Here is a 20178-nt window from a genome sequence, read left to right as displayed (position 1 = left end):
CACTCCACTTCCGATCCAGCTCTCTGCTATTGCCTGGGAAAGCAGAAGAAGGTGGCCTAAGACCTTGGGACCCTGCCCCCGTGTTGGAGACTGGAAGAAGCTCCTGGCTCCTGGCTTCAGATCGGTACTTCTGCAACCATTGCAGCCTTCTGTTGAATGAACCGGCGGGTGGAAGAACTAACTAACTAACTGACTAACTCTCTCTCTCTCTCTCTCAGCCTCTGCCTCTCTGTGACTCTGTCTTTCAAAAAGAAATCTTTTTTAGATTTATTTATTTACTTGAAAGGCAGAGTGAGTGTGAGAGAGAGAAAGAGGGGGAGAGTGAAGGAGAGTTTCCACTCACTGGTTCACTTCCCAGATGGCTGCAATGACTGGAAATGGGCCAGACTGAAGCCTGCAGCCTGGAACTCCAATCCTTCCTTACGTGAGAGGGAAGCAGGGGCCCGGGCCCCCAGGCCGTCCTCCACTGCTTTCCCAAGAGCATTAGCAGGGAGCTGGGTTGGAAGCGGAGCAGCCAGGACTCAAACTGGCGCTCATATGGGTTGTCAGCATCACTGGCAACTGCCTAACCCACTGCACCACAGTGCTACCCCTTACTTGAAGAGTTGTTTTTAAGATTAGGAAACAAAAAGAGAGCTCGTAAGGGGCCAAATTAGGACTGTAAAGTGGATGCCTGGAGATTTTCTGGTGAAAACTCCCACACTGCCCTTGTCTCATGTGAGCAGTCAGTGGGAACTGTCGTGGTGGGGAAGGGCTCTCTGCGATGCTTTCCTGGGCATCTTTCTGCCAAAGCCTTGGCTGACTTCCTCAAGACACTCTTGTAAGAAGCAGGTTTACTGGGTTTTTTGTTTTGTTTTGTTTTGTTTTGGCTTCCCAGAAAGTCAACAAGGCTTCCCAGAAAACTGTTGTCATTACCGTTGCAAGGTGGCTTCTCCTTTGCAGCACGTCCACCTCTTTGTAGCCGTGGCTTTGCTTGTGCCTTTTCGTCTGGATTGTACTGGTAAAGCTGTGTTGGTCTCCTGGTACAGTTCCTTGAAGAAAATGTTGATGCTGCTTGTCTGCAGCTGATCTGGGTGCAGAAATTGACACCCATCAAGCAGAAAGTTTGCTCCATTTGAATTTTTCAGCCAGGATTGTGTAAGACATGCGAGATGAGACACTTACGGTCCTGGCTGTTTTATCTGCTGTTAATTGTCGGTCCTCTTCAGTTAGGGCACAAAGGGATGACTGTTTCCTCACTAGTGGATGTGGATGGTCTTGTACTGTGGGCTGCACCTCCATCATCTCATCCGCTCTTAATAGGACTGTCCATCTGTCAATGCTGATTCCTTGGGTGCGTTGCCCCCACCAGCTTTTCATAAACCTTAAGTGGTGCCACCATTATTCACCCAAGCTTCCTGTCGCTTGCGCCTGCTTCAGTTTAACAGAACCCATGCTGCTGTGATGGGGCTGTTTCCAAACTGATGTCTGATCTTTCTTAGTGCCTCAAGTTAAGTCCTGCTTAGGCTTGTTATACCAAGTCGGTATGAGCTTATTTTCTTGCAAAGAAAATTTAATGTACACATAGTTTTTTTTATAATTTGATTTTCCATGAGCTTTTTGAAGACTGTGCTTAAGTGCGTAGCAAGTTCCCCAGGAGTAGGAGGCTGTGGGTTCAGCTCCTCGCCTGTGAAATGCACAGTCCAAGGACAAGCACTGCTGGCCTAATGGACGTGCTCCTTAGGAATGCTGAATGCCAGGCCCCTCCAGGCCCCAGCTGAGTGAGACGCTGGGTTTCACCAGGATCCCCAGGTGGCTTCCAAACTCTGTTTGTGAACTCTACCTTAGCTCAACCTCAAGTAAAATGGACCCTTGTGTGTACGTGCAGTTGGCACCAAGAACACGCAGGTTTCTGGGTGTGACCAGTGAGACGTTTTGCTTTCTCAGCCCCTGGTCCTCCTCCTGCAGGGATCAGCGTCACTGGCTGCTGGAGGTGTGAGCATGCTTAGTTCTCTTTGTTCTCCGTGGAGTCTAGCATGTCCTCTCCCGCAGGAATGTTAATTTAGAAAAATAACTAGCAGAGCTGGATGATCCGCAGTGCACACTTGTCTGTTAACAAGCAGCCTCACGCACCTGCAGCACCGTCAGATCCACAGGCACCTGGCCAAGCACGCTGGGCCTCCGTGAGCCTCAAGCCGCTCGGGCTCCTAAAATGCCCCATGGATCCTCAAGGAACTGCGAGCACCGATTCCATGTAAAGTCGGCGTTGTGCGTGACTTAGTGTATTCTCTCTCTCTCTCTCTCTCTCTCTCTCTTTTTTTTTTTTTTTTTACAGGCAGAATGGACAGTGAGAGAAAGAGAGAGAGAGAGACAGAGAGAAAGGTCTTCCTTTGCCGTTGGTTCACCTTCCAATGGCTGCTGCAGCCGGTGCGCTGTGGCCAGTGCACCACACTGATCTGAAGGCAGGAGCCAGGTGCTTCTCCTGGTCTCCCATGGGGTGCAGGGCCCAAGCACTTGGGCCATCCTCCACTGCACTTCCAGGCCACAGCAGAGAGCTGGCCTGGAAGAGTGGCAACTGGGACAGAATCCGGCGCCCTGACCGGGACTAGAACCCGGTGTGCTGGCGCTGCAAGGTGGAGGATTAGCCTAGTGAGCCGCGGTGCCGGCAGTGTATTCTCTTAAAGGCAGCGCAGGCACTGATGCAGCCATCCTCTGCCTTCCCTCGCTCTCCATGCTGCGTTTCTCTTCTTCCTGTCCTAATGAACACCCTAACTCAGTCCCCATTGCCTGCATTTGTTGGATGGCCTCCTGCTGTGGCCAGAGGGTTTGGGGATTGCTTTTGTGTGTGTTGGGAATGAGAAAGACAAGTGCCAGTGCTACTGATAGGAGAACCCTTAGAAGTCAGCCCAGAACAGAGGGTGAGAGGACCCGGTGCCCGGCAGGGCTCAGCCCGGGAGCTCAGACCTTTGTTTCCAAGGAATGTGTTCAGAGGATGTGGATCAGGAGAGCGTTAGTACTGACACAACGGAACCTGTTGACGATGTAGAGGAAGACTTGGAAATACAGCAAGTTCATCACGCAGAGTCTCACGGGCAAGGACTTATCTCACCTGCTACAAAGACCTGGTGGGTGCTTCCCTTGATCAGCAGAACTTGCCATCACGCAGCCTCTGGTTCCCTGTGTGTGTTTCCACGTGGAGGCCCTGAGTGTGCAAGCAGGAGGCAGGAGAAGACCTCAGAGTGCTGGGAGGAGCTGGACCCAGTGATCTCCAAGTACAGGCAGGAAGTGCTCTGTCCACTGCTGCCGAGCCACCTCACAGGCAGCCCAGTGACGTGGGGACAGCAACTTGTCCCCGCTGCCTGTGGGCACAGAGTCAACCAGCCCTGTGCATCTGCATCAGTGTGCAGGGCCCGCACAACCTCAATGGCGTAGATTTCCAGAGAGTTACGGCCCCAGAGCTCCAGAGCCAAGAAACCTGGAATTCGGCTGTGTGCCGAGCCGTGCGCCCTTGACTCCTCTGATGTCTGCAAAGAGGATCCTCCTCCCTGCTCCTGCCCTGGGGGGGCTGCCGCCTGTACTAAGCTCCTCGACTTGGGGACGCCTCACCTGCCCCTGCCTCTACTGACACCCAGCCTTCTTTCTGCACCTGTCCTCTTCAAGAGTGGGTGATGATGGCATAGGACCCACCCTACTCCACGACGACTTTGTCTCACTTGACTGTACCTGCAGGGAACCGATTTTCAAGTAGGGTCGTGCTCACAGGTACTGAGACCGAAGGTGTGAACAAACCTTTTTCTGAGACACAGCTCAACCTACGAGAGAGATTAAGGGGAGACCAAAGGATGGATATCATCACTATGCAAAAGATAGACATTGAAATCGTAAAGGAGCTACAAGCAAATGGGATGCTTTTGAATAATTTCATCTCTATCAAAGATTCCTTTTTTGAAAGAAAAAATAAAAGATAATTTATGCAGCTTTACATACAGCCATGTGTTTCACCAATGCAAAAACTTCTTAACTGTAAATGTTAGCTGAAATAGTTAATCAGATAAAACTAGTTCAAATAAATGTAGGTTATGTTTGATTTTACACTTTGTGATAGATGAGACTTCCATAAATTATCGACATTCATACAAGAGTCGTTATATTTGTTGAGCAGAGTGCGTTATTGTACTAATTCTAAGGTTGAAGATTGATGGATGCTGTGTGTTTCCTGTACTATTACTTTTAATTATCCTTCCATAATTAAATGCAATTCTCCCATCAGGGATGCAGCCACAGCTTACAACAGGAAAATACAGGCTCAGCTCGAAGAAGGGAGCATTGCTTCTAATTTGGGGGGAAATTGAAGGAATAAAGAACCTTCCAGTCTGGCTTCCTAGCCAGTGTTCCTCCCCATCTGGGTATTTGTGTCACTGTAAGCTCACCTTGGGGTCCCCGGTGTGTGGGGCCAGCCTCCCTGAGCACTGGCTTATTGACAAAACCTGTGCTGTCACCCTACAGGAAGTTCAAGAAAAGAACTGAAATGCTGAGCTTTGGGGAAAATGGGGCTAGATAAAGTGACTTTCCATGAACTTTATGACTCCACTCACATTAGGAAGACTTTGCCAGTGACTACGTGGCTTTAGCCACACACGACCTTATACCTGGGACTGGGGATGGGTTGCTGGGTTCACTGAATCTCTGATGCATTGCATTTCCATCTGAGCGTGCACAGAGGAGTCTGGTTCAGCCTGCAAGTCCTCATGGAATCAGTGGCAGAGGGTGTGACTCTGTGTTGTGGTCAGTGTCTTCCCTTGTCATTCCCTGCCTGCTGTAGGCAAATGGTTGTACACTCGGAACTCCCTAGAGAACATACGCAGGAAAAGTAGACTAATGTACTATCTCCCTTCATTGCAAGCTAAACATTTCCATTACAAATCGCCACACGTATGTGATCAGGACAGTCTCAGTTTGCCCTTTGTCATTCTGACTTGCTCAGGAGTCACCTGCTTTTCCGGACCATCACAAAGCCACCCTCCTGTGGGACAGCTGCTGGGGTGGCCGAGACCCTGGCTAGGATCCCAGCCTGGCCACCGAGTTCTGAGGCCAGTGAAGGTCACATAGAAAAACTAAGTGACCACACTCCACGCTCGCCCGTGTTCCTTTCAGCTGTTTCATTTGGTCGGGAATAAACAGCTTCAGAAGTCGCCTCTTTCTCCATCTGATTGTTAGACTTGGTTGAACATGGCCACCTCTGAGTAGGACAAAGAGCACACCAAGGAGGTGAGTGACAGGGGCCCGAGTGCACCGTGGCCAATGGCCCTGATTGGCTGAGAGAGCGTCGGAGGAGAGTACAGCGTCAGCCATGAAAGTGAAGTCGTGTGGACATTGTGTGTGGACCTTGACCATGTCGGATGGAGGAGGACCCCCTGCGTTGCCACCAGTTGAGACAGATTTCCCACCCCTAGTGCTAATGGTCATGAAAAAGGAAGTAAACAGAAATGCACAGGAGACAGAGGACTCTGGACGGTATTGGTTGATGATGGTGTGGCTTTGCATGCTGGCTCACTGGAGGCGTGGCAGGCGGGTCTCCCTGGGGAGAGGTCGTCACTGCTGCGTGTGTAACCGCTCGGGTAAGGCAGGGAAGGAGTACGTGTTGGCGTTCCTGGAAGTCATTGGAAGAGCACAGGCAAGAATATTTCATTCTTCAATGAGGGAGAAATTTATTCCACTTTCTTTCATTATGAGCAAAAAGTATTATAGTTCTATGAAATAGTTTATTGCATATGATCTTACACACAGTCCACCAACACAGATCTTTATCATACCAAAACCTGCTTCATGTATAGATAATTGTAGAGCTTTACAAATGTATTTCCAGTGAGAAATACTTCTGACCTAAAGAGCTTTTCAAATACCTGAGTCTTGGGTATGCATTGGGTGCAGCGGGGACACACACGTCCTGTATGGGGTGTCTGAATTCAGGTGCCAACACTGCTTCTGCTCACACGCCCTGCTGGCGCACGCTCCGCAAGGCATCAGGCGACGGCTCAAGCACTTGGGTCCCTGCCTCCCGCGTAGAGTTCCCATCTCCAGATGTCAGCCTGGCCCAGTCACTGCTGTGGCAGGCATTAGAGGAGTGAGCAAGTCAATGGAAGCTCACCCACTCTCTCTCGCCCTCTCTCAGTCTGTCTCTCTCTCTGTCCCGCTTGCTCTCTCATTCTCAATCTAGCTCTGTGTGTGTGTGTGTGTGTGTGTGTGTGTGTGTTTCTCTGCCTTTCAAGTAAATCAAATAAAAATTTTACAAAGATAATAAATAAAATTATAAAAATCGAAACCATGCAAGCCCTAAGTAAAAGAAAATCAGTTGGCAAGAAGTTTGCTTTCATGTAGGGACACATGTTTCATCCCGAAACCCCTATTTTCTCTCATTATTACAGTTTCGCTTCAGACAGGACGACAAGCTCTGGAAGACCGAAGGGGCCGACAGCCTGAGTTTCTGGCTGCTCGTGCTTGCTCCCACCTCCCAGCTCCTTCAGGGTTTTCCCTTTAGAACCCCACTCATCAGCATCCTCTCATGCACAGCACTTGGCACTGCTGGGAAGGAGATAGCCAGGGTCGTTAATAATTACCCCGACTTTGAATCTAGGTGGCAGGCTTGGGCGTCACCACATGCTGTGCGGTTCTGGTCGCTCTGAGCTCTGCTTCCAGCCCGAGGGAGTGTGTGGGCTGGGACGAGGGAGTGTGGTCCCTTGTCTCCAAGAACAGCAGCAGCAGAATCTCACGGGCCTCTGGCTCCCATGCTCTCTCACCTGGAGACTTGGAAAAAAAATGGAAGAGATGAATTATGTTAAAAGATTATCTTCTTTAGTAGTAAATTAATTCAGAATGAATGTAATTCATATTAACCAGAACAGGCTTTCAGCAAAAAATTGTTTAAGAAGAAAAAGGAGGCCGGCGCCACGGCTCACTAGGCTAATCCTCCTCCTGCGGCGCCGGCACCCCAGGTTCTAGACCCGGTTGGGGCGCCAGATTCTGTCCCGGTTGCCCCTCTTCCAGTCCAGCTCTCTGCTGTGGCCCGGGAGTGCAGTGGAGGATGGCCCAGGTCCTTGGGCCCTGCACCCGCATGGGAGACCAGGAGAAGCACCTGGCTCCTGGCTTTGGATCAGTGCAGCGCGCTGGCTGCAACACGCCGGCCATAGCGGCCACTTGGGGGGTGAACCAACAGAAAAAGAAGACCTTTCTCTTTGTCTCTCTCTCACTGTCCACTCTGCCTGTCAAAAAAAAAAAAAGAAAAGAAAAGAAAAAGGAGAGACTGGCATGTGGGGTAGCAGGTAAAGCCTCCACCTGGGACACTGGGATTCCATATTGGTGCCTGTTTGTGTCCTGGCTGCTGCACTTCTGATCCAGCTCCCTGTTAATATCCTGGAAAAGCAGCGAAAGATGGCCCAAGCACCTGGGCTACTGCTCCCCTAAGGGAGACCTGGGTGAAGCTCCTGGTTTCTGGCTTCTTGCTTCTGGCTTTGGCCTGGTTCAACTCTGGCCATCGTGGCCGTTTGGGGAGTGAAGCAGCAGATGGAAGACCTCTCTCTTTATCTCTCCCTCTTTCTATAGCTCTGACTTTCAAATAAATACATATTTTTGAAATGAAAAAAGAAAAATGAAAGAAAATTCAGAAATGAAGACTTTAGTTTGAAATGATGACCTGTGTAAACATTCATGGGATGTGTGCACACATTCTCACATGCACACACGTGCACACACTCAGAAAAGTGCATACATTCTCACATGTATATGTACACTACACACCTGCATGGACACACACAATGCTGTGTACTCACATATGTGCAATTACATGCATTGCACACATTCTCACACATACACATGGATACACATGTGTATGCTCTCCCATACACATACTCTCATATGTGCACATGAACAGGCACTCTAACATGTGTGCACACACACTGAAGTTGAAATCAGCACTGTCTCCATTGTAATCTTTTTTTTTATTTTTTTTATTTTTTTGACAGGCAGAGTGGACAGTGAGAGAGAAAGACAGAGAGAAAGGTCTTCCTTTGCCGTTGGTTCACCCTCCAATGGCCGCCGCGGCCGGCGCGCTGCGGCCGGCGCACCGCGCTGATCCGATGGCAGGAGCCAGGAGCCAGGTGCTTTTCCTGGTCTCCCATGGGGTGCAGGGCCCAAGCACCTGGGCCATCCTCCACTGCACTCCCTGGCCACAGCAGAGAGCTGGCCTGGAAGAGGGGCAACCGGGCAGAATCCGGCGCCCCGACTGGGACTAGAACCCGGTGTGCCAGCGCCGCTAGGCGGAGGATTAGCCTAGTGAGCCGCGGTGCCGGCCTCCATTGTAATCTTAAACTATCCTGGAGTGTTAAGTCATGAATTAAAGAGATTTTGAAAGAAACTTTCTTTACACCTCCATGCTGACTGTTCTGAAACTCGTTTAATAAGCCAGGCTTTCTTAGCTGGGGGAATATTAATTCTGAGGGTTTTTTTTTTTTTTTGACAGGCAGAGTTAGACAGTGTAGAGACAGACAGAAAGGTCTTCCCCCCATTGGTTCACCCCCCAAATGGCCAATACAGCCGGCGCACTGCACTGCTCCGAAGGCAGGAGCCAGGTACTTCTCCTGGTCTCCCATGGGGTGCAGGGCCCAAGCACTTGGGCCATCCTCCACTGCACTCCCGGGCCACAGCAGAGAGCTGGCCTGGAAGAGGGGCAACCGGGACAGAACCGGTGCCCTGACCAGGACTAGAACCCGGGGTGCCCGCGCCACAGGCAGAGGATTAGCCTAGTGAGCTACAGCACCGGCCTGAGGTTGTTTTTAATGCTGAGAGTTGCTATCTAAAAGCAAGACAGAGAGCCCTCTAAGTTTTGCTGAGACTGGGCTATAGGATAATTTTTTCCAGATTCATTACAAGGGATTTTTTTGTAGTTCAAATGCAGGAATAATTGCATCCATTATCTTTCTACCACCCTTTGATAAAAAAAAAATTGTCAGGTGAATTCTTATTTCAAAAAGGAACTGACAGTCATATTTGCATTAAAAATTCAAACAGCTAATTTTTACTGACCACTCACAAGGACAAGAATAAACTTCTATTCAAGTGCAAAGATTGCCCCGGAAACCATAGCATTTCCTGCAGGGCAGACTTGAAACCATCCTGTGGATCACCACGGGCTTCTGTGTTGCCGTCCAGCTTGGGAAGCAAAGCTGAGGCTCCAGTCGCTGTATTGCACCCTTAGCATCGTTCAGCCAGCGTGAAATAAATCTCAGCACTGTACTTATGCTGTGGGCTACCTTTTGTCTTCTTTTGTCATGTTTTGAAAGCAGAGGATAAAAATAACCGGTATTACATATTGAGATTTTTTTCTGTGAGTGTGAGGTCATAATGACACAGGAGGACGACTGGGCACTGCGCCACTGGGCACGTGTTGGTCACGGAAACAGCGCCCGTCTCACCCCCTAAAGGGACACGAACTTTGCTCTTGAATCATCTCTCTGCTATCTACCACCAATGGAACTTATGTAGCCCAGTTTTGTAATTCCGGGCTAGTCCTTGAAACGTTTCTAGAACAATTCTCTGTACCAGTTTGCATTTGCTGCAGTGAGATTCTTCCAGTATCGCCAGCAGCGAGAGAGAGAGACTGTTGTCTACAGTGCTAGTCTTTAGTAGTGCAAACACACGCAACCCTGACTCACTTGCCAGTAACACTTGCGAGTGCCTACAGCACAGCCCTTCACGAAGAGCGTTGGTTCATACGCAACAGGGCAACATGGCTGGCACTTTCACGTTGTGGGCGTGAATGAAGGAGACTCTGAAGCTTCTCTCACCGCTTTGGTCTTCAGGGCAAAGCCTTATTTCAGACTATATTTGTGCACCACATTCTGTGGTGGACATGGGAAAAGACAGGATGTGCCCTGTCCCCATTTCTTTTTAGCATTGCAGTGGAGATTCTAGCTAATGCAATAAGATAAGTGAAGAAGGAAATCAACCTTTATAGAGGGCATGATCATTTACATAGAAAACCTGAAAGATGTTACAAAAAAAGCGAAAAATAAGGCCGGCGCCACGGCTCACTAGGCTAATCCTCCGCCTAGCGGCGCCGGCACACCGGGTTCTAGTCCCGGTCGGGGCGCCGGATTCTGTCCCGGTTGCCCCTCTTCCAGGCCAGCTCTCTGCTGTGGCCCAGGAGTGCAGTGGAGGATGGCCCAAGTGCTTGGGCCCTGCACCCCATGGGAGACCAGGAAAAGCACCTGGCTCCTGGCTCCTGCCATCGGATCAGCGCAGTGCTCCGGCCGCGGCGGCCATTGGAGGGTGAACCAACGGCAAAGGAAGACCTTTCTCTATGTCTCTCTCTCTCACTGTCCACTCTGCCTGTCAGAAAAAAAAAAAAAAAGAAAAAAAAAAGAAAAAAAAAAGCTAATGAGCATTTGTAACAAGGTTACAGGATACCAGGTTAAAATACAAAAGTCATTCACCTTCCTATAGATCAGCAGTGAACAGTTAGAATTTGAGGTTAACATTTTACAATATCACCCAAAAAATGAAAGTCATAAATCTAATAAAATACACACAAAATATATATAAGAAAAAGTAAAATCTCTGATTCAAGAAGTCAAAGAAGATCCAAATAACCAGACGTTTATAAATAGGAAAACATGATATCGTGAATATCAGTTCTTCCAGAACACACTGATTGATTCAAAACAGTTTCACTCAAAATCCCAGGGATGGGGCCGGCACTGTGTGTAGTAGGCTAACCCTCCACCTGTGGCCCCGGTGTTCCATATGGGGGCCAGTTCCTGTCCTCTTCTGATATAGCTCTCTGCTATTCCCTGGGAAGGCAGTAGAAGATGGCCCAAGAGCTTGGGTCCAGGCACCCATGTGGGAGACCTGGAAAAAGCTCCTGGCTCCTGGCTTCAGATCGGCCAGCTCTGACCATTGAGACCATTTAGGGGGTGAATTAGCAGGTAGAAGACCTCTCTCTCTCTCTCTGTCTTTCTCCCTCCCTCCCTCTGTAACTCTGCCTCTCAAATAAATACGTAAATCTTCAAAAACAAAAATCCAGGGAGTTTCTCTGTGGATGATGACAAACTGTTTATTGAGAGAGGTAAGAGATACCTAGAAGAACCAGAGAACTGAGGGATGAGCCCACCCATATCAAGACTCATAACAGCATGAAAAGGTGGTGTGGTGTTGGTGACAGCTCAGACACCTACACCAGTAGAGCTCATTGCGGGGCCAAGGAAAGGAGCCACACAGGCATTAGCCATCTCCTCTTGATTTCAGGACAAGGACATGCAGTGAAGAGAGGACAGTCTTTCAACGAACTATGCCAGGACAGCAGGATGCATCCATGGAAGAAAGAGAATCTAGACATGTAAACATTTCCAGAGATGGATTCAGAATAGATCCTAAACCTAAATATAAAAGCAAAAATATGACACTTTTAGAAGGCAACCTAGGAAAGAGTCTAGGTAACTTTGTGTTTTGTTCTTCTAAACGTTTACTTTTTATTTCCTTCCATCTACTTGAAAGTCAGTGTGTGTGTGTGTGTGTGTGTGAGAGAGAGAGAGAGAGAGAGAGCGCTTCCATTCACTCTCTACTCAAGTCTCCCGTACGGGGCCCAAGCTTTTGAGCCGTCATCTGCTGCCTCCCTGGGTACATTAACACAAAGCTGGAGTGGAGGCAAAGTCGTTAGGACTCAAGCCAGAACTCTGTTACTGTATCCACGCATTCTTTTGGGCATGTAACTCACTGTACACAACACCCACAGCACCAGAGGCTTAATCTATTGAATAATTAATTTGTAGGCTGGACTTCATTAAAATGAAAACAATTGCTCTATGAAAGACACTAAGAGAGTGAAGTGATAGGCTGGAGGGAGGGGATATCTGCAAAGCATGTACTTGATAAAGACTTCTTAAAGCTCAACAACAGGAAAATGAACAACAAAACTTCTAAAAATGTGCAGACAGCTCATCCAGAATGCATAGAGAAGACAGATAAGCGCATGGGAACACTTTGTCAACGTGGTACATACATCCTTAGGCTCTGACAAGTTAAAACAGCAACAAGACAACCTCACATCTATCAGAATGATGGAAGCCCCAAACACTGACAACCCCCGGGCCAGCCAGAACATGCAGCAGCAGGATACACATTCACTGCAGGGAAGACAGAATTGCCCAGTTTCTCACCAGAGACTTCCTGTGTGATCAGGAGTCGTTCTTGGCTTTTACCCAAATGCAATGAGAACTTAACGTCCAGGCGGACTTTGGGTGTTGGCGTTTCCAGAGCTTGAATCACTGGAAACGGGGGGCTGTTCATCAGTAGCTCAGTGAGTAAATCCGCCGTGGTGCGCTCGTACAATGAGATGTTTCTCACCAATTTAAATGTGCGCTACCAAGTCATGGACGGACACCAGTGAATCTCAGATGTGTGTTACAAAGCCAAAGAAACCAGTGTGAGAAAGCTGCATGTGAGTCCGACTTCATGACGTTATGGCAGAGTGGGCCATGTGGACATCGTGAGAAATCTGCGTTGGCCAGGGGTGTGTGTGTGAGGGGGTGACCGAGCAGCCGAGGCACAGGGACGACGTGTCCCGTGGATCCTGTCGAGGGGCCGTCACGTCCGTCAGGAATTTCTCAGCACTTCCTAACTGCACAACACAGGGTGCACCTTGGGCTGTTGCTAATGAGAGTGCACTGATACCCTCGCATCCATTAACAAATAGACCAGGCAAGCCCAGGAGGTCGGTGACAGAGGGGGTGACTGGGTCCCCTTGGAATACTCAGTGCCTCCTGCTTAATGTTTCTGGGAACCTAAAATTGCTCTAGAAAATGAAGCCTTTTTTTTTTCTTTTAAGTTCCATGTTTGAACATGAAGGAGCAGAGATCAGTCACACATGGAAAATTTCTCTGTGCACGTTCTGATTTCATCATCTTCTTTCCTTCAGGAGAAATAATAGAGCAATGATCTATGCGAAAGATATTTATCATTACTTCAACAAATGTTTATTGAACAACATCTGTCTGCTTAGGCCAGTGCTGTCTGATAGACGTGTAATGAGAAATGCATCAGTAATCAGAATGTCTAGTAGCCATGTTCAACAAGCAAAAAGGTAGATGAATTTGCTTTTAATACCACGTTATGTTTTACCAAATATATCCAAAAGATTGCCAGTGCAACATGGAACCCACACAAACTATGATGGAGAAAAAAGGTTCTGTGTTGGGAAAGACAGTGCAGAATGATCTCCTTGTATTAGTGTGTGTCAGTCTATGGAAGTGCACTACCATGCCGGCTAACAGGGTGACTCTCCTTTTCTCAACCAGCCAGAGTGTGGACGTACATGCTAGAGAGGTCCAGACTTGTGTCCCAACCCGTCGGCCAGAGCAACTTTCTCATTTTCTACCTGCTGATGGATGGGTTATCTGCTGAAGAGAAATACGGACTTCACCTGCACCATGTGGGTGCACACCGGTGAGTGATGCAGTTTGCTACCTAAGAGTTCTGCCTTCACGTTGTGACTGCAATTGAGTGGTCTTAAAGGGACTCCTTATTCTTCAGAGAGGAGTCGATGACTTGAAGAAATGTTGGATACAGTTAGAATAGAACAGTTCCTGTGACAGGGTTGTAACTGTTGAATGTCTTGGAAGCGTTCTGTGTGTGTATGAATGAAGCTTCCTGTTTTACTAGATTTCAGATCAGACTGAAAAATCCTGGCACGTGTAGGAACTTTTCCTTGGGGTATTTTGGAGGTACAATGAATAGTGTGTTCCTGGTCTTTGGTTGTGTTTTGAGATGACTGGTAGATATTATTTAAGAAATTACTTGTGAATGATGGAACAGGCTACATCACAGATTAGGACACACAACTCATGGGAACTGAAGGGGTTGGGGCTTCCTCTCTGAGGCAGAAAGCATTTGTGTTCTAAGGAGCAGGCATAGGGCTCGTGGGAGTGGGCGGAGACTCAGGAGGGAGCTGCATTCCTGGCAGCCGGCTGCGTGTGCCCACAAGGACCGGTGCACTTAGGTGAGGATGGAGACCAGAAACAGCAAGGGAGGCCAAGCTCACTCAGCAGCAAAGTCAGAGTGCAGGGGACAGGAGGAGAGATCCAGCCCCTGATCCATCCACCCTCAGGGGCGAATTCCACGGCGGGGGTGGAGAACTGTGCCTCAGAGAGGGGGGAGGTTTGCTTCGGGTTGCTCTTAATCCCCCTTGGTGGCTGGATCTTGAAGGATGAGGTGGGTTTGTGAGAAAAAATACAGGCTAGGATAGAGCAGCCCGCACACAGTCTCACTCGGAGAACTGCTTCCCTCTCTGGGCTTGCCCATGGCCAAGGCAGTGGCCCTGCAAGGTTGGGGCAGAGGAAGCAGCTGGCAGCTGGCCCTGTGCACACACACAGCCTAGCTGTAGCCTGCAGGAAACCTTGCCCAGGTGCTCCCAAGTCTGCTCTGTTGATTTGTCCCTCTTACTCTTATGATCTGGTAGGGGAAGTGTGGGACGTGGGTGATACGGTGAAAATCAGATCAGGGTTGGGGACAGAGGCGGCACTGGGGTCCTGATGGAGCTGGGTTCCTTGGGGGAGGAGGACTCCTTTCCTGTGGTGGGGGGCTGGAGTGCAGACCCCTGTGGGCCCGGCACAGCTCTAGGGGCAGCATCGGAGGAGATGTATGGCAGACGGGCTCTGAGGGAAGGCCCTGGGTGTGGGGAGCTGCAGGCAGGCAGGGGTGTGGTGGGAGTCGATGAGGGAGAGGACAGCAACACAGAAAGGACCGTGCAGGTGGAGATTTGGATTTCATGGTGGGAGTGACCCCGCGTGACTGGGACCCTGAGTGTGGGAGGAATTGGTGTTCACGTTGACGATGACTCCACGTCAGTGGGCTGTCTCTGTTGTCACAGCTAGAAGCAGAGACGCAGCTCTTGGGACATCAGAAGCTGGGGATGCGACAGTGGTGTGGGGGTGAGGTGTGGGGACACGAAGGTGAGGTTCTCGGGGTAGACAGGGTGGGACGTCAGCAAGAACCACACACGGACGTGAGGGGAAGGCATATGTCTGAAAGGACTCCTGCGACTGGCCTGGCAACAGCAGGTGTCACGTACAGAGATGGCGAGGCTAGTAGGAGGCTGGGTCCTTCTCTGGGCAGGGAGAGACAGGGCCGGGGTGTGCACCGTGGCTGTGAGGTGTGGAGGATGGCAGGGTGGGGTCGGGAAAGAGAGGAAAGGACCAGAGACAGATTTACCACTGCCTCACTAAGGTTACCGCTGAATTCCAGTGAAAATGTTACATCCGGGCATAGGCATGATGTCATATTGAGTGGGACAAAAGTGGTTAAAGAGGAAGACCATTATGGGAGTCACCGTCCCCTAAACACAGCAGAGATTTGAAGGAAAGCATCAGTGTCAAAGTGATGACAAAGTGTTGGAAACTCCTCACTTCTAGGATATCAGAAAGTTTTCGCATCAAAGTCCCTCGTTTTGCGTCCGAGGAAATCAAACCCAGAGCCATGAAGAAGCTGAATATTATTCTTAGTGGTGCGTTGTGCCTGTGACTACAGGGTGGAGTGAAATTAGGTTTCTGCAAAAATTAAAGGGAAAAAAGGAAAGGAGAGGGGTGGAGGGAAGGAAGTGTGGTTCTCTTCCTAGAAATGTGTCTGTGGGATGCATGAAATCTGTTCTCTATGAATTAATAAAAATTTTAGAAAGTTTGTACTGACACGAATACATCACCTGACAGAAACTCAAAAAGTGTGCGCAAAAAATGAGGTAGTGTGGCCGGCGCCGCGGCTCACTAGGCTAATCCTCCACCTTGTGGCGCCGGCACACCGGGTTCTAGTCCCGGTCGGGGCGCCGGATTCTGTCCCGGTTGCCCCTCTTCCAGGCCAGCTCTCTGCTGTGGCCAGGGAGTGCAGTGGAGGATGGCCCAAGTGCTTGGGCCCTGCACCCCATGGGAGACCAGGAGAAGCACCTGGCTCCTGCCATTGGATCAGCGCGGTGCACTGGCTGCAGCGCGCCGGCCGCGGTGGCCATTGGAGGGTGAGCCAACGGCAAAGGAAGACCTTTCTCTCTGTCTCTCTCTCACTGTCCACTCTGCCTGTCAAAAAAATAAAAATAAAAAAAAATTTAAAAAAATGAGGTAGCGGATAGGTTTACTGTGGTATAAAAAATAGAAATCTATGCGTGGCCTTGGCTAGATGGGCACTTTGCACAGAGTTCCTGAAGACCCCTTTTCTTTTTCCACCTTGAACAGCTATGCACTCAAGCACTGGGTCAGATACGGTGGCCTGGAGGTTTGCATTTCTCTGCCCCATGTTTCTCACCGGCCAGAGCTGCAAGTCGGGAGCAGACACTGGTTGCAGGGATGGGAAATGTCCCGCCCACAAAAGCATCCGGAGTGACCCTGCCAAGGCAACCCCAAGTCCAGACTCAAATTTCAGTACAGCCGTAACGGGTTTGTTTTTCAAGCGGATTGTTTTCTGTGGCCCATGAATGGTGGTATAAACACCCGAATGGGCTTGGCAGAGAGAGTTCCCCAGCCCTGGGGGTGTGCTGTGTCCACGCACAAGCATTCGTGTGCTTTGTGGCTGCACATGCAGTGACGTGTGCCCCCACGTGTCCTTGGCAAGCGGGGACAAACAGCCATGGGAGAATCCGGAGCAGTGATGTAACCTGCCATTCAAGGAGACGTTTCACTTCTTGGTCTGTGGCTTGGACGCGTCTTTTGAAGTGTGTGCGAGAAAACAAAGATCCCTCTATTGAACTTCCGTTCTTGACAATGGTTTCTTTTAGCAAGAGGGTTTGGAATCATTTAGGCTATTTAGAAAGTCAAACTGTCAGGAGTGCTTTTGTGAGGCGTTCCAGCGGGAAAGAACTCAGGAGTCATGAATAATTCAATTCCCCCGAACAAAGCAGTTTTTTTTATTAACAGTATTAAGAATATAAAACAACATTTTCCAATAAAAAATGCCATCATCACTCCAGGTTCATAAAGGCATCAGAACCCTTGTGCAATGACAGGAGCAAAATTCACTCTTTATGGTAAGGCAGCGGTTTGTCTTGCAGCCCCAAGCTGCACACCCCGTGTGTTGTGGTTGTGTCCGTGTTACTGGATCTTCACATTTTACAGGGCTGGAGAGGCCTGTGGAGTTCATATTAGTTTGTTATTTGAATCTGGGTTCAGATCTAATCTTTGATTTGTTTACAATCAGAAATACAGACCTGGCCTTGCTGGCTTTCTAAACTTTCACAAACCCTTCATGGGGAGTCTTGCTGCCAGATCTCTATGCGCGCAATGCCGAAGCTTTGCTGGCAGCATGCTGTGGTTAAGAGTGCCTGGTCTCCTCCTCTGCCTCTCTGTAACTCTGACTTTCAAATAAAAAAGAAATGGGGCCAGAGCTGTGGCGTAGTGGGTAAGGCCCCTGCCTGCAGTGCTGGCATCCCATATGGGCGCCGATTCCAGTACCAGCTGCTCCGCTTTGATCCAGCTCTCTGCTATGACCTGGAAAAGCAGTGGAAGATGGTCCAGGTCCTTGGGCTCCTGCACCTGCATGGGAGACCTGTAGGAATCTCCTGGCTCCTGGCTTCTGATCAGCACAGTTCCAGCCATTGCAGCCATCTGGGGAGTGAACCATCAGATGGAAGACCTCTCTCTCTGTCTGTCTCTCTCTCTGTCTCTGTCTCTCTCTCTCTCTCTGCCTCTCTGTAACTCTGACTTTCAAATAAATAAAGAAGAGTGCCTGGTATGCATAAATAATAATACGCTGTTATTAAGAGTGCTTGCACTGTCATCAGAGCTAGTTACCTGATTTTCTTTTTATTTTTTAAGATTTATTTATTTGAAAGACAGAGTTATAGAGAGAGGTAGAGACAGAGAGAAAAAAAGAGGATCTGCGCCAATCCGAAGCCAGGAGCCAGGAGCTTCCTCCAGGTCTCCCACGTGGGTGCAGGGGCCCAAGCACTTGGGCCATCCTCCACTGCTTTCCCACGCGCTTTACCAGGAAGCAGGATTGGATGGAGCTGCCGGGACTCAAACCAGTGCCCGTATCGGATGACAGCGCCACAGGCCAGGGCTTTACCCGTCTGTGCCACAGCAAGGGCCCCAGCTGATTTTGTTTAGAACGACGTTGACATTTCTGTTAAGTGGATTTCGACTGTCCATCAGCATCTGTGTATCCCGCAGCCTCTGTCCTGACACACGGCACAGTGCAGCTTGGAGCGGCATCTTAATGAAGTGCATTCAGTCACTCCAGCATATTGCCAGCATGCTTGCTTCAAAGCTTTCTTCCTCTTTATTCCTAACAACTCCTGACCCACGTGAAGCGATGTGTGAACATGTAACCGGAGCCGAAGGTCTTCTCCATACGAACATCTTCTTACGTAATTGGAACTCAGAAGAAAAGCGTTGCGTCGCTGATGGGTTTATAATTAAGGCCACAAGCATGATTTTCACTTTGTTTCTGGAACTCAAAGTTTTCCACGTATCACATAAAATGGAAGGAGCTTTGAGTCAGTGTTAACATAGACCTAAAAACACCTTGCTGTTTCTGATCTGAGAACAGCACTCAAAGTAAGCAGGGAGCGCTTTTGTCTGGCTGTAGGAACAGCCGGTGCAGACAGCTCAACTCCATGAGAACAACACTGGTGGTCCCTGGTGCCCCTTCCTGCCCAGCCGCGGTCAGCACACGGAGTCTGCGTGCACCCGGAACAGCCAGCAGATGGCGCGCTCGCCACAAAGTCAGCAGCACCCAAGAAAACAACCGCCCCAAACAAACAGCGCCGGCCCCTCACTGAGCGTTTCCGCCTTAGTTACAGTGTTTCCCACGCCACATTATTTTTTCTTCCTGGACGACTGTGTTTCCTTTTTGTACGGAATATAAACATGGCACCTGGGGAATAGGTGTAGTTTATGTGCCTGGAAACATGTTTAGTGAAAACTGGGGTGATTTGTTGCTTATCTTTATTCTACCTTCAACAGCTTTTGTAGGTTTAGTGCCAGCTGCCTTGGGCTCCTAAATCCAAGAAATTAGTCGTGATCTTCCTTCATATTGATTCTTGATACAAATGCTTGTGGTGCTGCGTGATCACTTATATATATATATATATGTGTGTGTGTGTGTGTGTGTGTGTGTGTGTGTATGTCAGATTTTGAATTACAGGCTGAAAGCAAGTGATCCTTTGACTCAGAGCCTGTGACCTTCTCCTAACCTCGGTGTCAGCGAAAGGAAACGCTGACTCACCGAGTGTTTGAACTTGTGACCCCGCCCAGGAGCGCACCTGTCATCCGAGAAGCTGCAGAATGAATTCCCAGCTACTGTTTGGTTTTTGCTAATGGTTTATTATGAACTTTGAACTTAATCTGATAACATTGCACATGTTGTTTTTAAAGGCAAAGGAAATTAATTGCAGGTGATTCTGCATAATTTTTTGATAGGATCAGACACTTAGACAGTTGTAGGTTTTAGGCAGTAGAACTTCAAGGTGCTCCCAAGACCGAAGTTCAAGAGAGAGGTGCTTTAAATATGTTTCCCACAGGCTGGTCATCAGAGGGAGGGACAGCCATCATCAGGACATGTGATGGAGCGCTTCCCAAGTTCCAGGCTCCGTCCATGTGCTTGTCCCCTCACTCCCATGCTCACTGGTACCCAGGCAGGGGGCACATGGTGGGGATTCCTTCCTGTGGCTTAGGGGCTGGAGACAGAGCTGTCCACAGGAGCCCAGGCCAGACCTGAGTACTGAGTGAATCTTATCCCTGTGTTGTTTCCCCAACACGGAGCCCGTGAGCCAGCAGTGCCCACCATGCCTCCTGCCCTGCATCAGTGAAGTTTAAAGAAAGAACAGGAGAAGTGCAGGGTGGAAGTCTGTGTATGTTTTTACTTAGAAAGTACGCGAGTAAAGCTGGCTAATGACCTTCTGCCCTTTGTCACCTCTACTAAAAAAAGAAGTTCTGGTTCATTTTTAAATTTTGTAACACAATAAAAAAAAGTTGGCACTAACAGAGCTTTTATTGCCCTAGCTAAAGAGAACAAGGCAACATTACAGAAGAGGGAGGGGTGTCACCTGCACAAATCACCAGGTGATTTTCACTGTGAAATGCCAACAGGAAACACTAGCTTCTGATTGGCCTTGCAGAGCTCTGTGTACCTGAAAGCAGAGAGAGAGAGAGAGAGAGAGAGAGTCAGACAGAT

General features: G+C 49.2%; 1 protein-coding gene across 4 annotated transcripts in view; it reads left to right on the top strand.

The window, feature by feature from the left end:
* The window catches only part of MYO16 (myosin XVI), a 693372-nt gene that overhangs the window by 397979 nt on the left and 275215 nt on the right, over window positions 1-20178 (top strand). For all 4 annotated transcript variants that reach the window (XM_070048580.2, XM_051849982.3, XM_089303408.1 and 1 more), the window contains exon 16: window positions 13326-13473. In XM_070048580.2, coding sequence (XP_069904681.2) covers window positions 13326-13473 — 148 coding nt within the window. The remainder of the gene's footprint in view (window positions 1-13325; window positions 13474-20178) is intronic.

Source organism: Oryctolagus cuniculus, chromosome 9 (genome assembly GCF_051225735.1).
Source record: "Oryctolagus cuniculus isolate XC-2025 breed Fujian yellow rabbit chromosome 9, ASM5122573v1, whole genome shotgun sequence".
Lineage (NCBI taxonomy): Eukaryota > Metazoa > Chordata > Mammalia > Lagomorpha > Leporidae > Oryctolagus > Oryctolagus cuniculus.
This window is presented reverse-complemented; position numbering and strand designations above follow the sequence as displayed.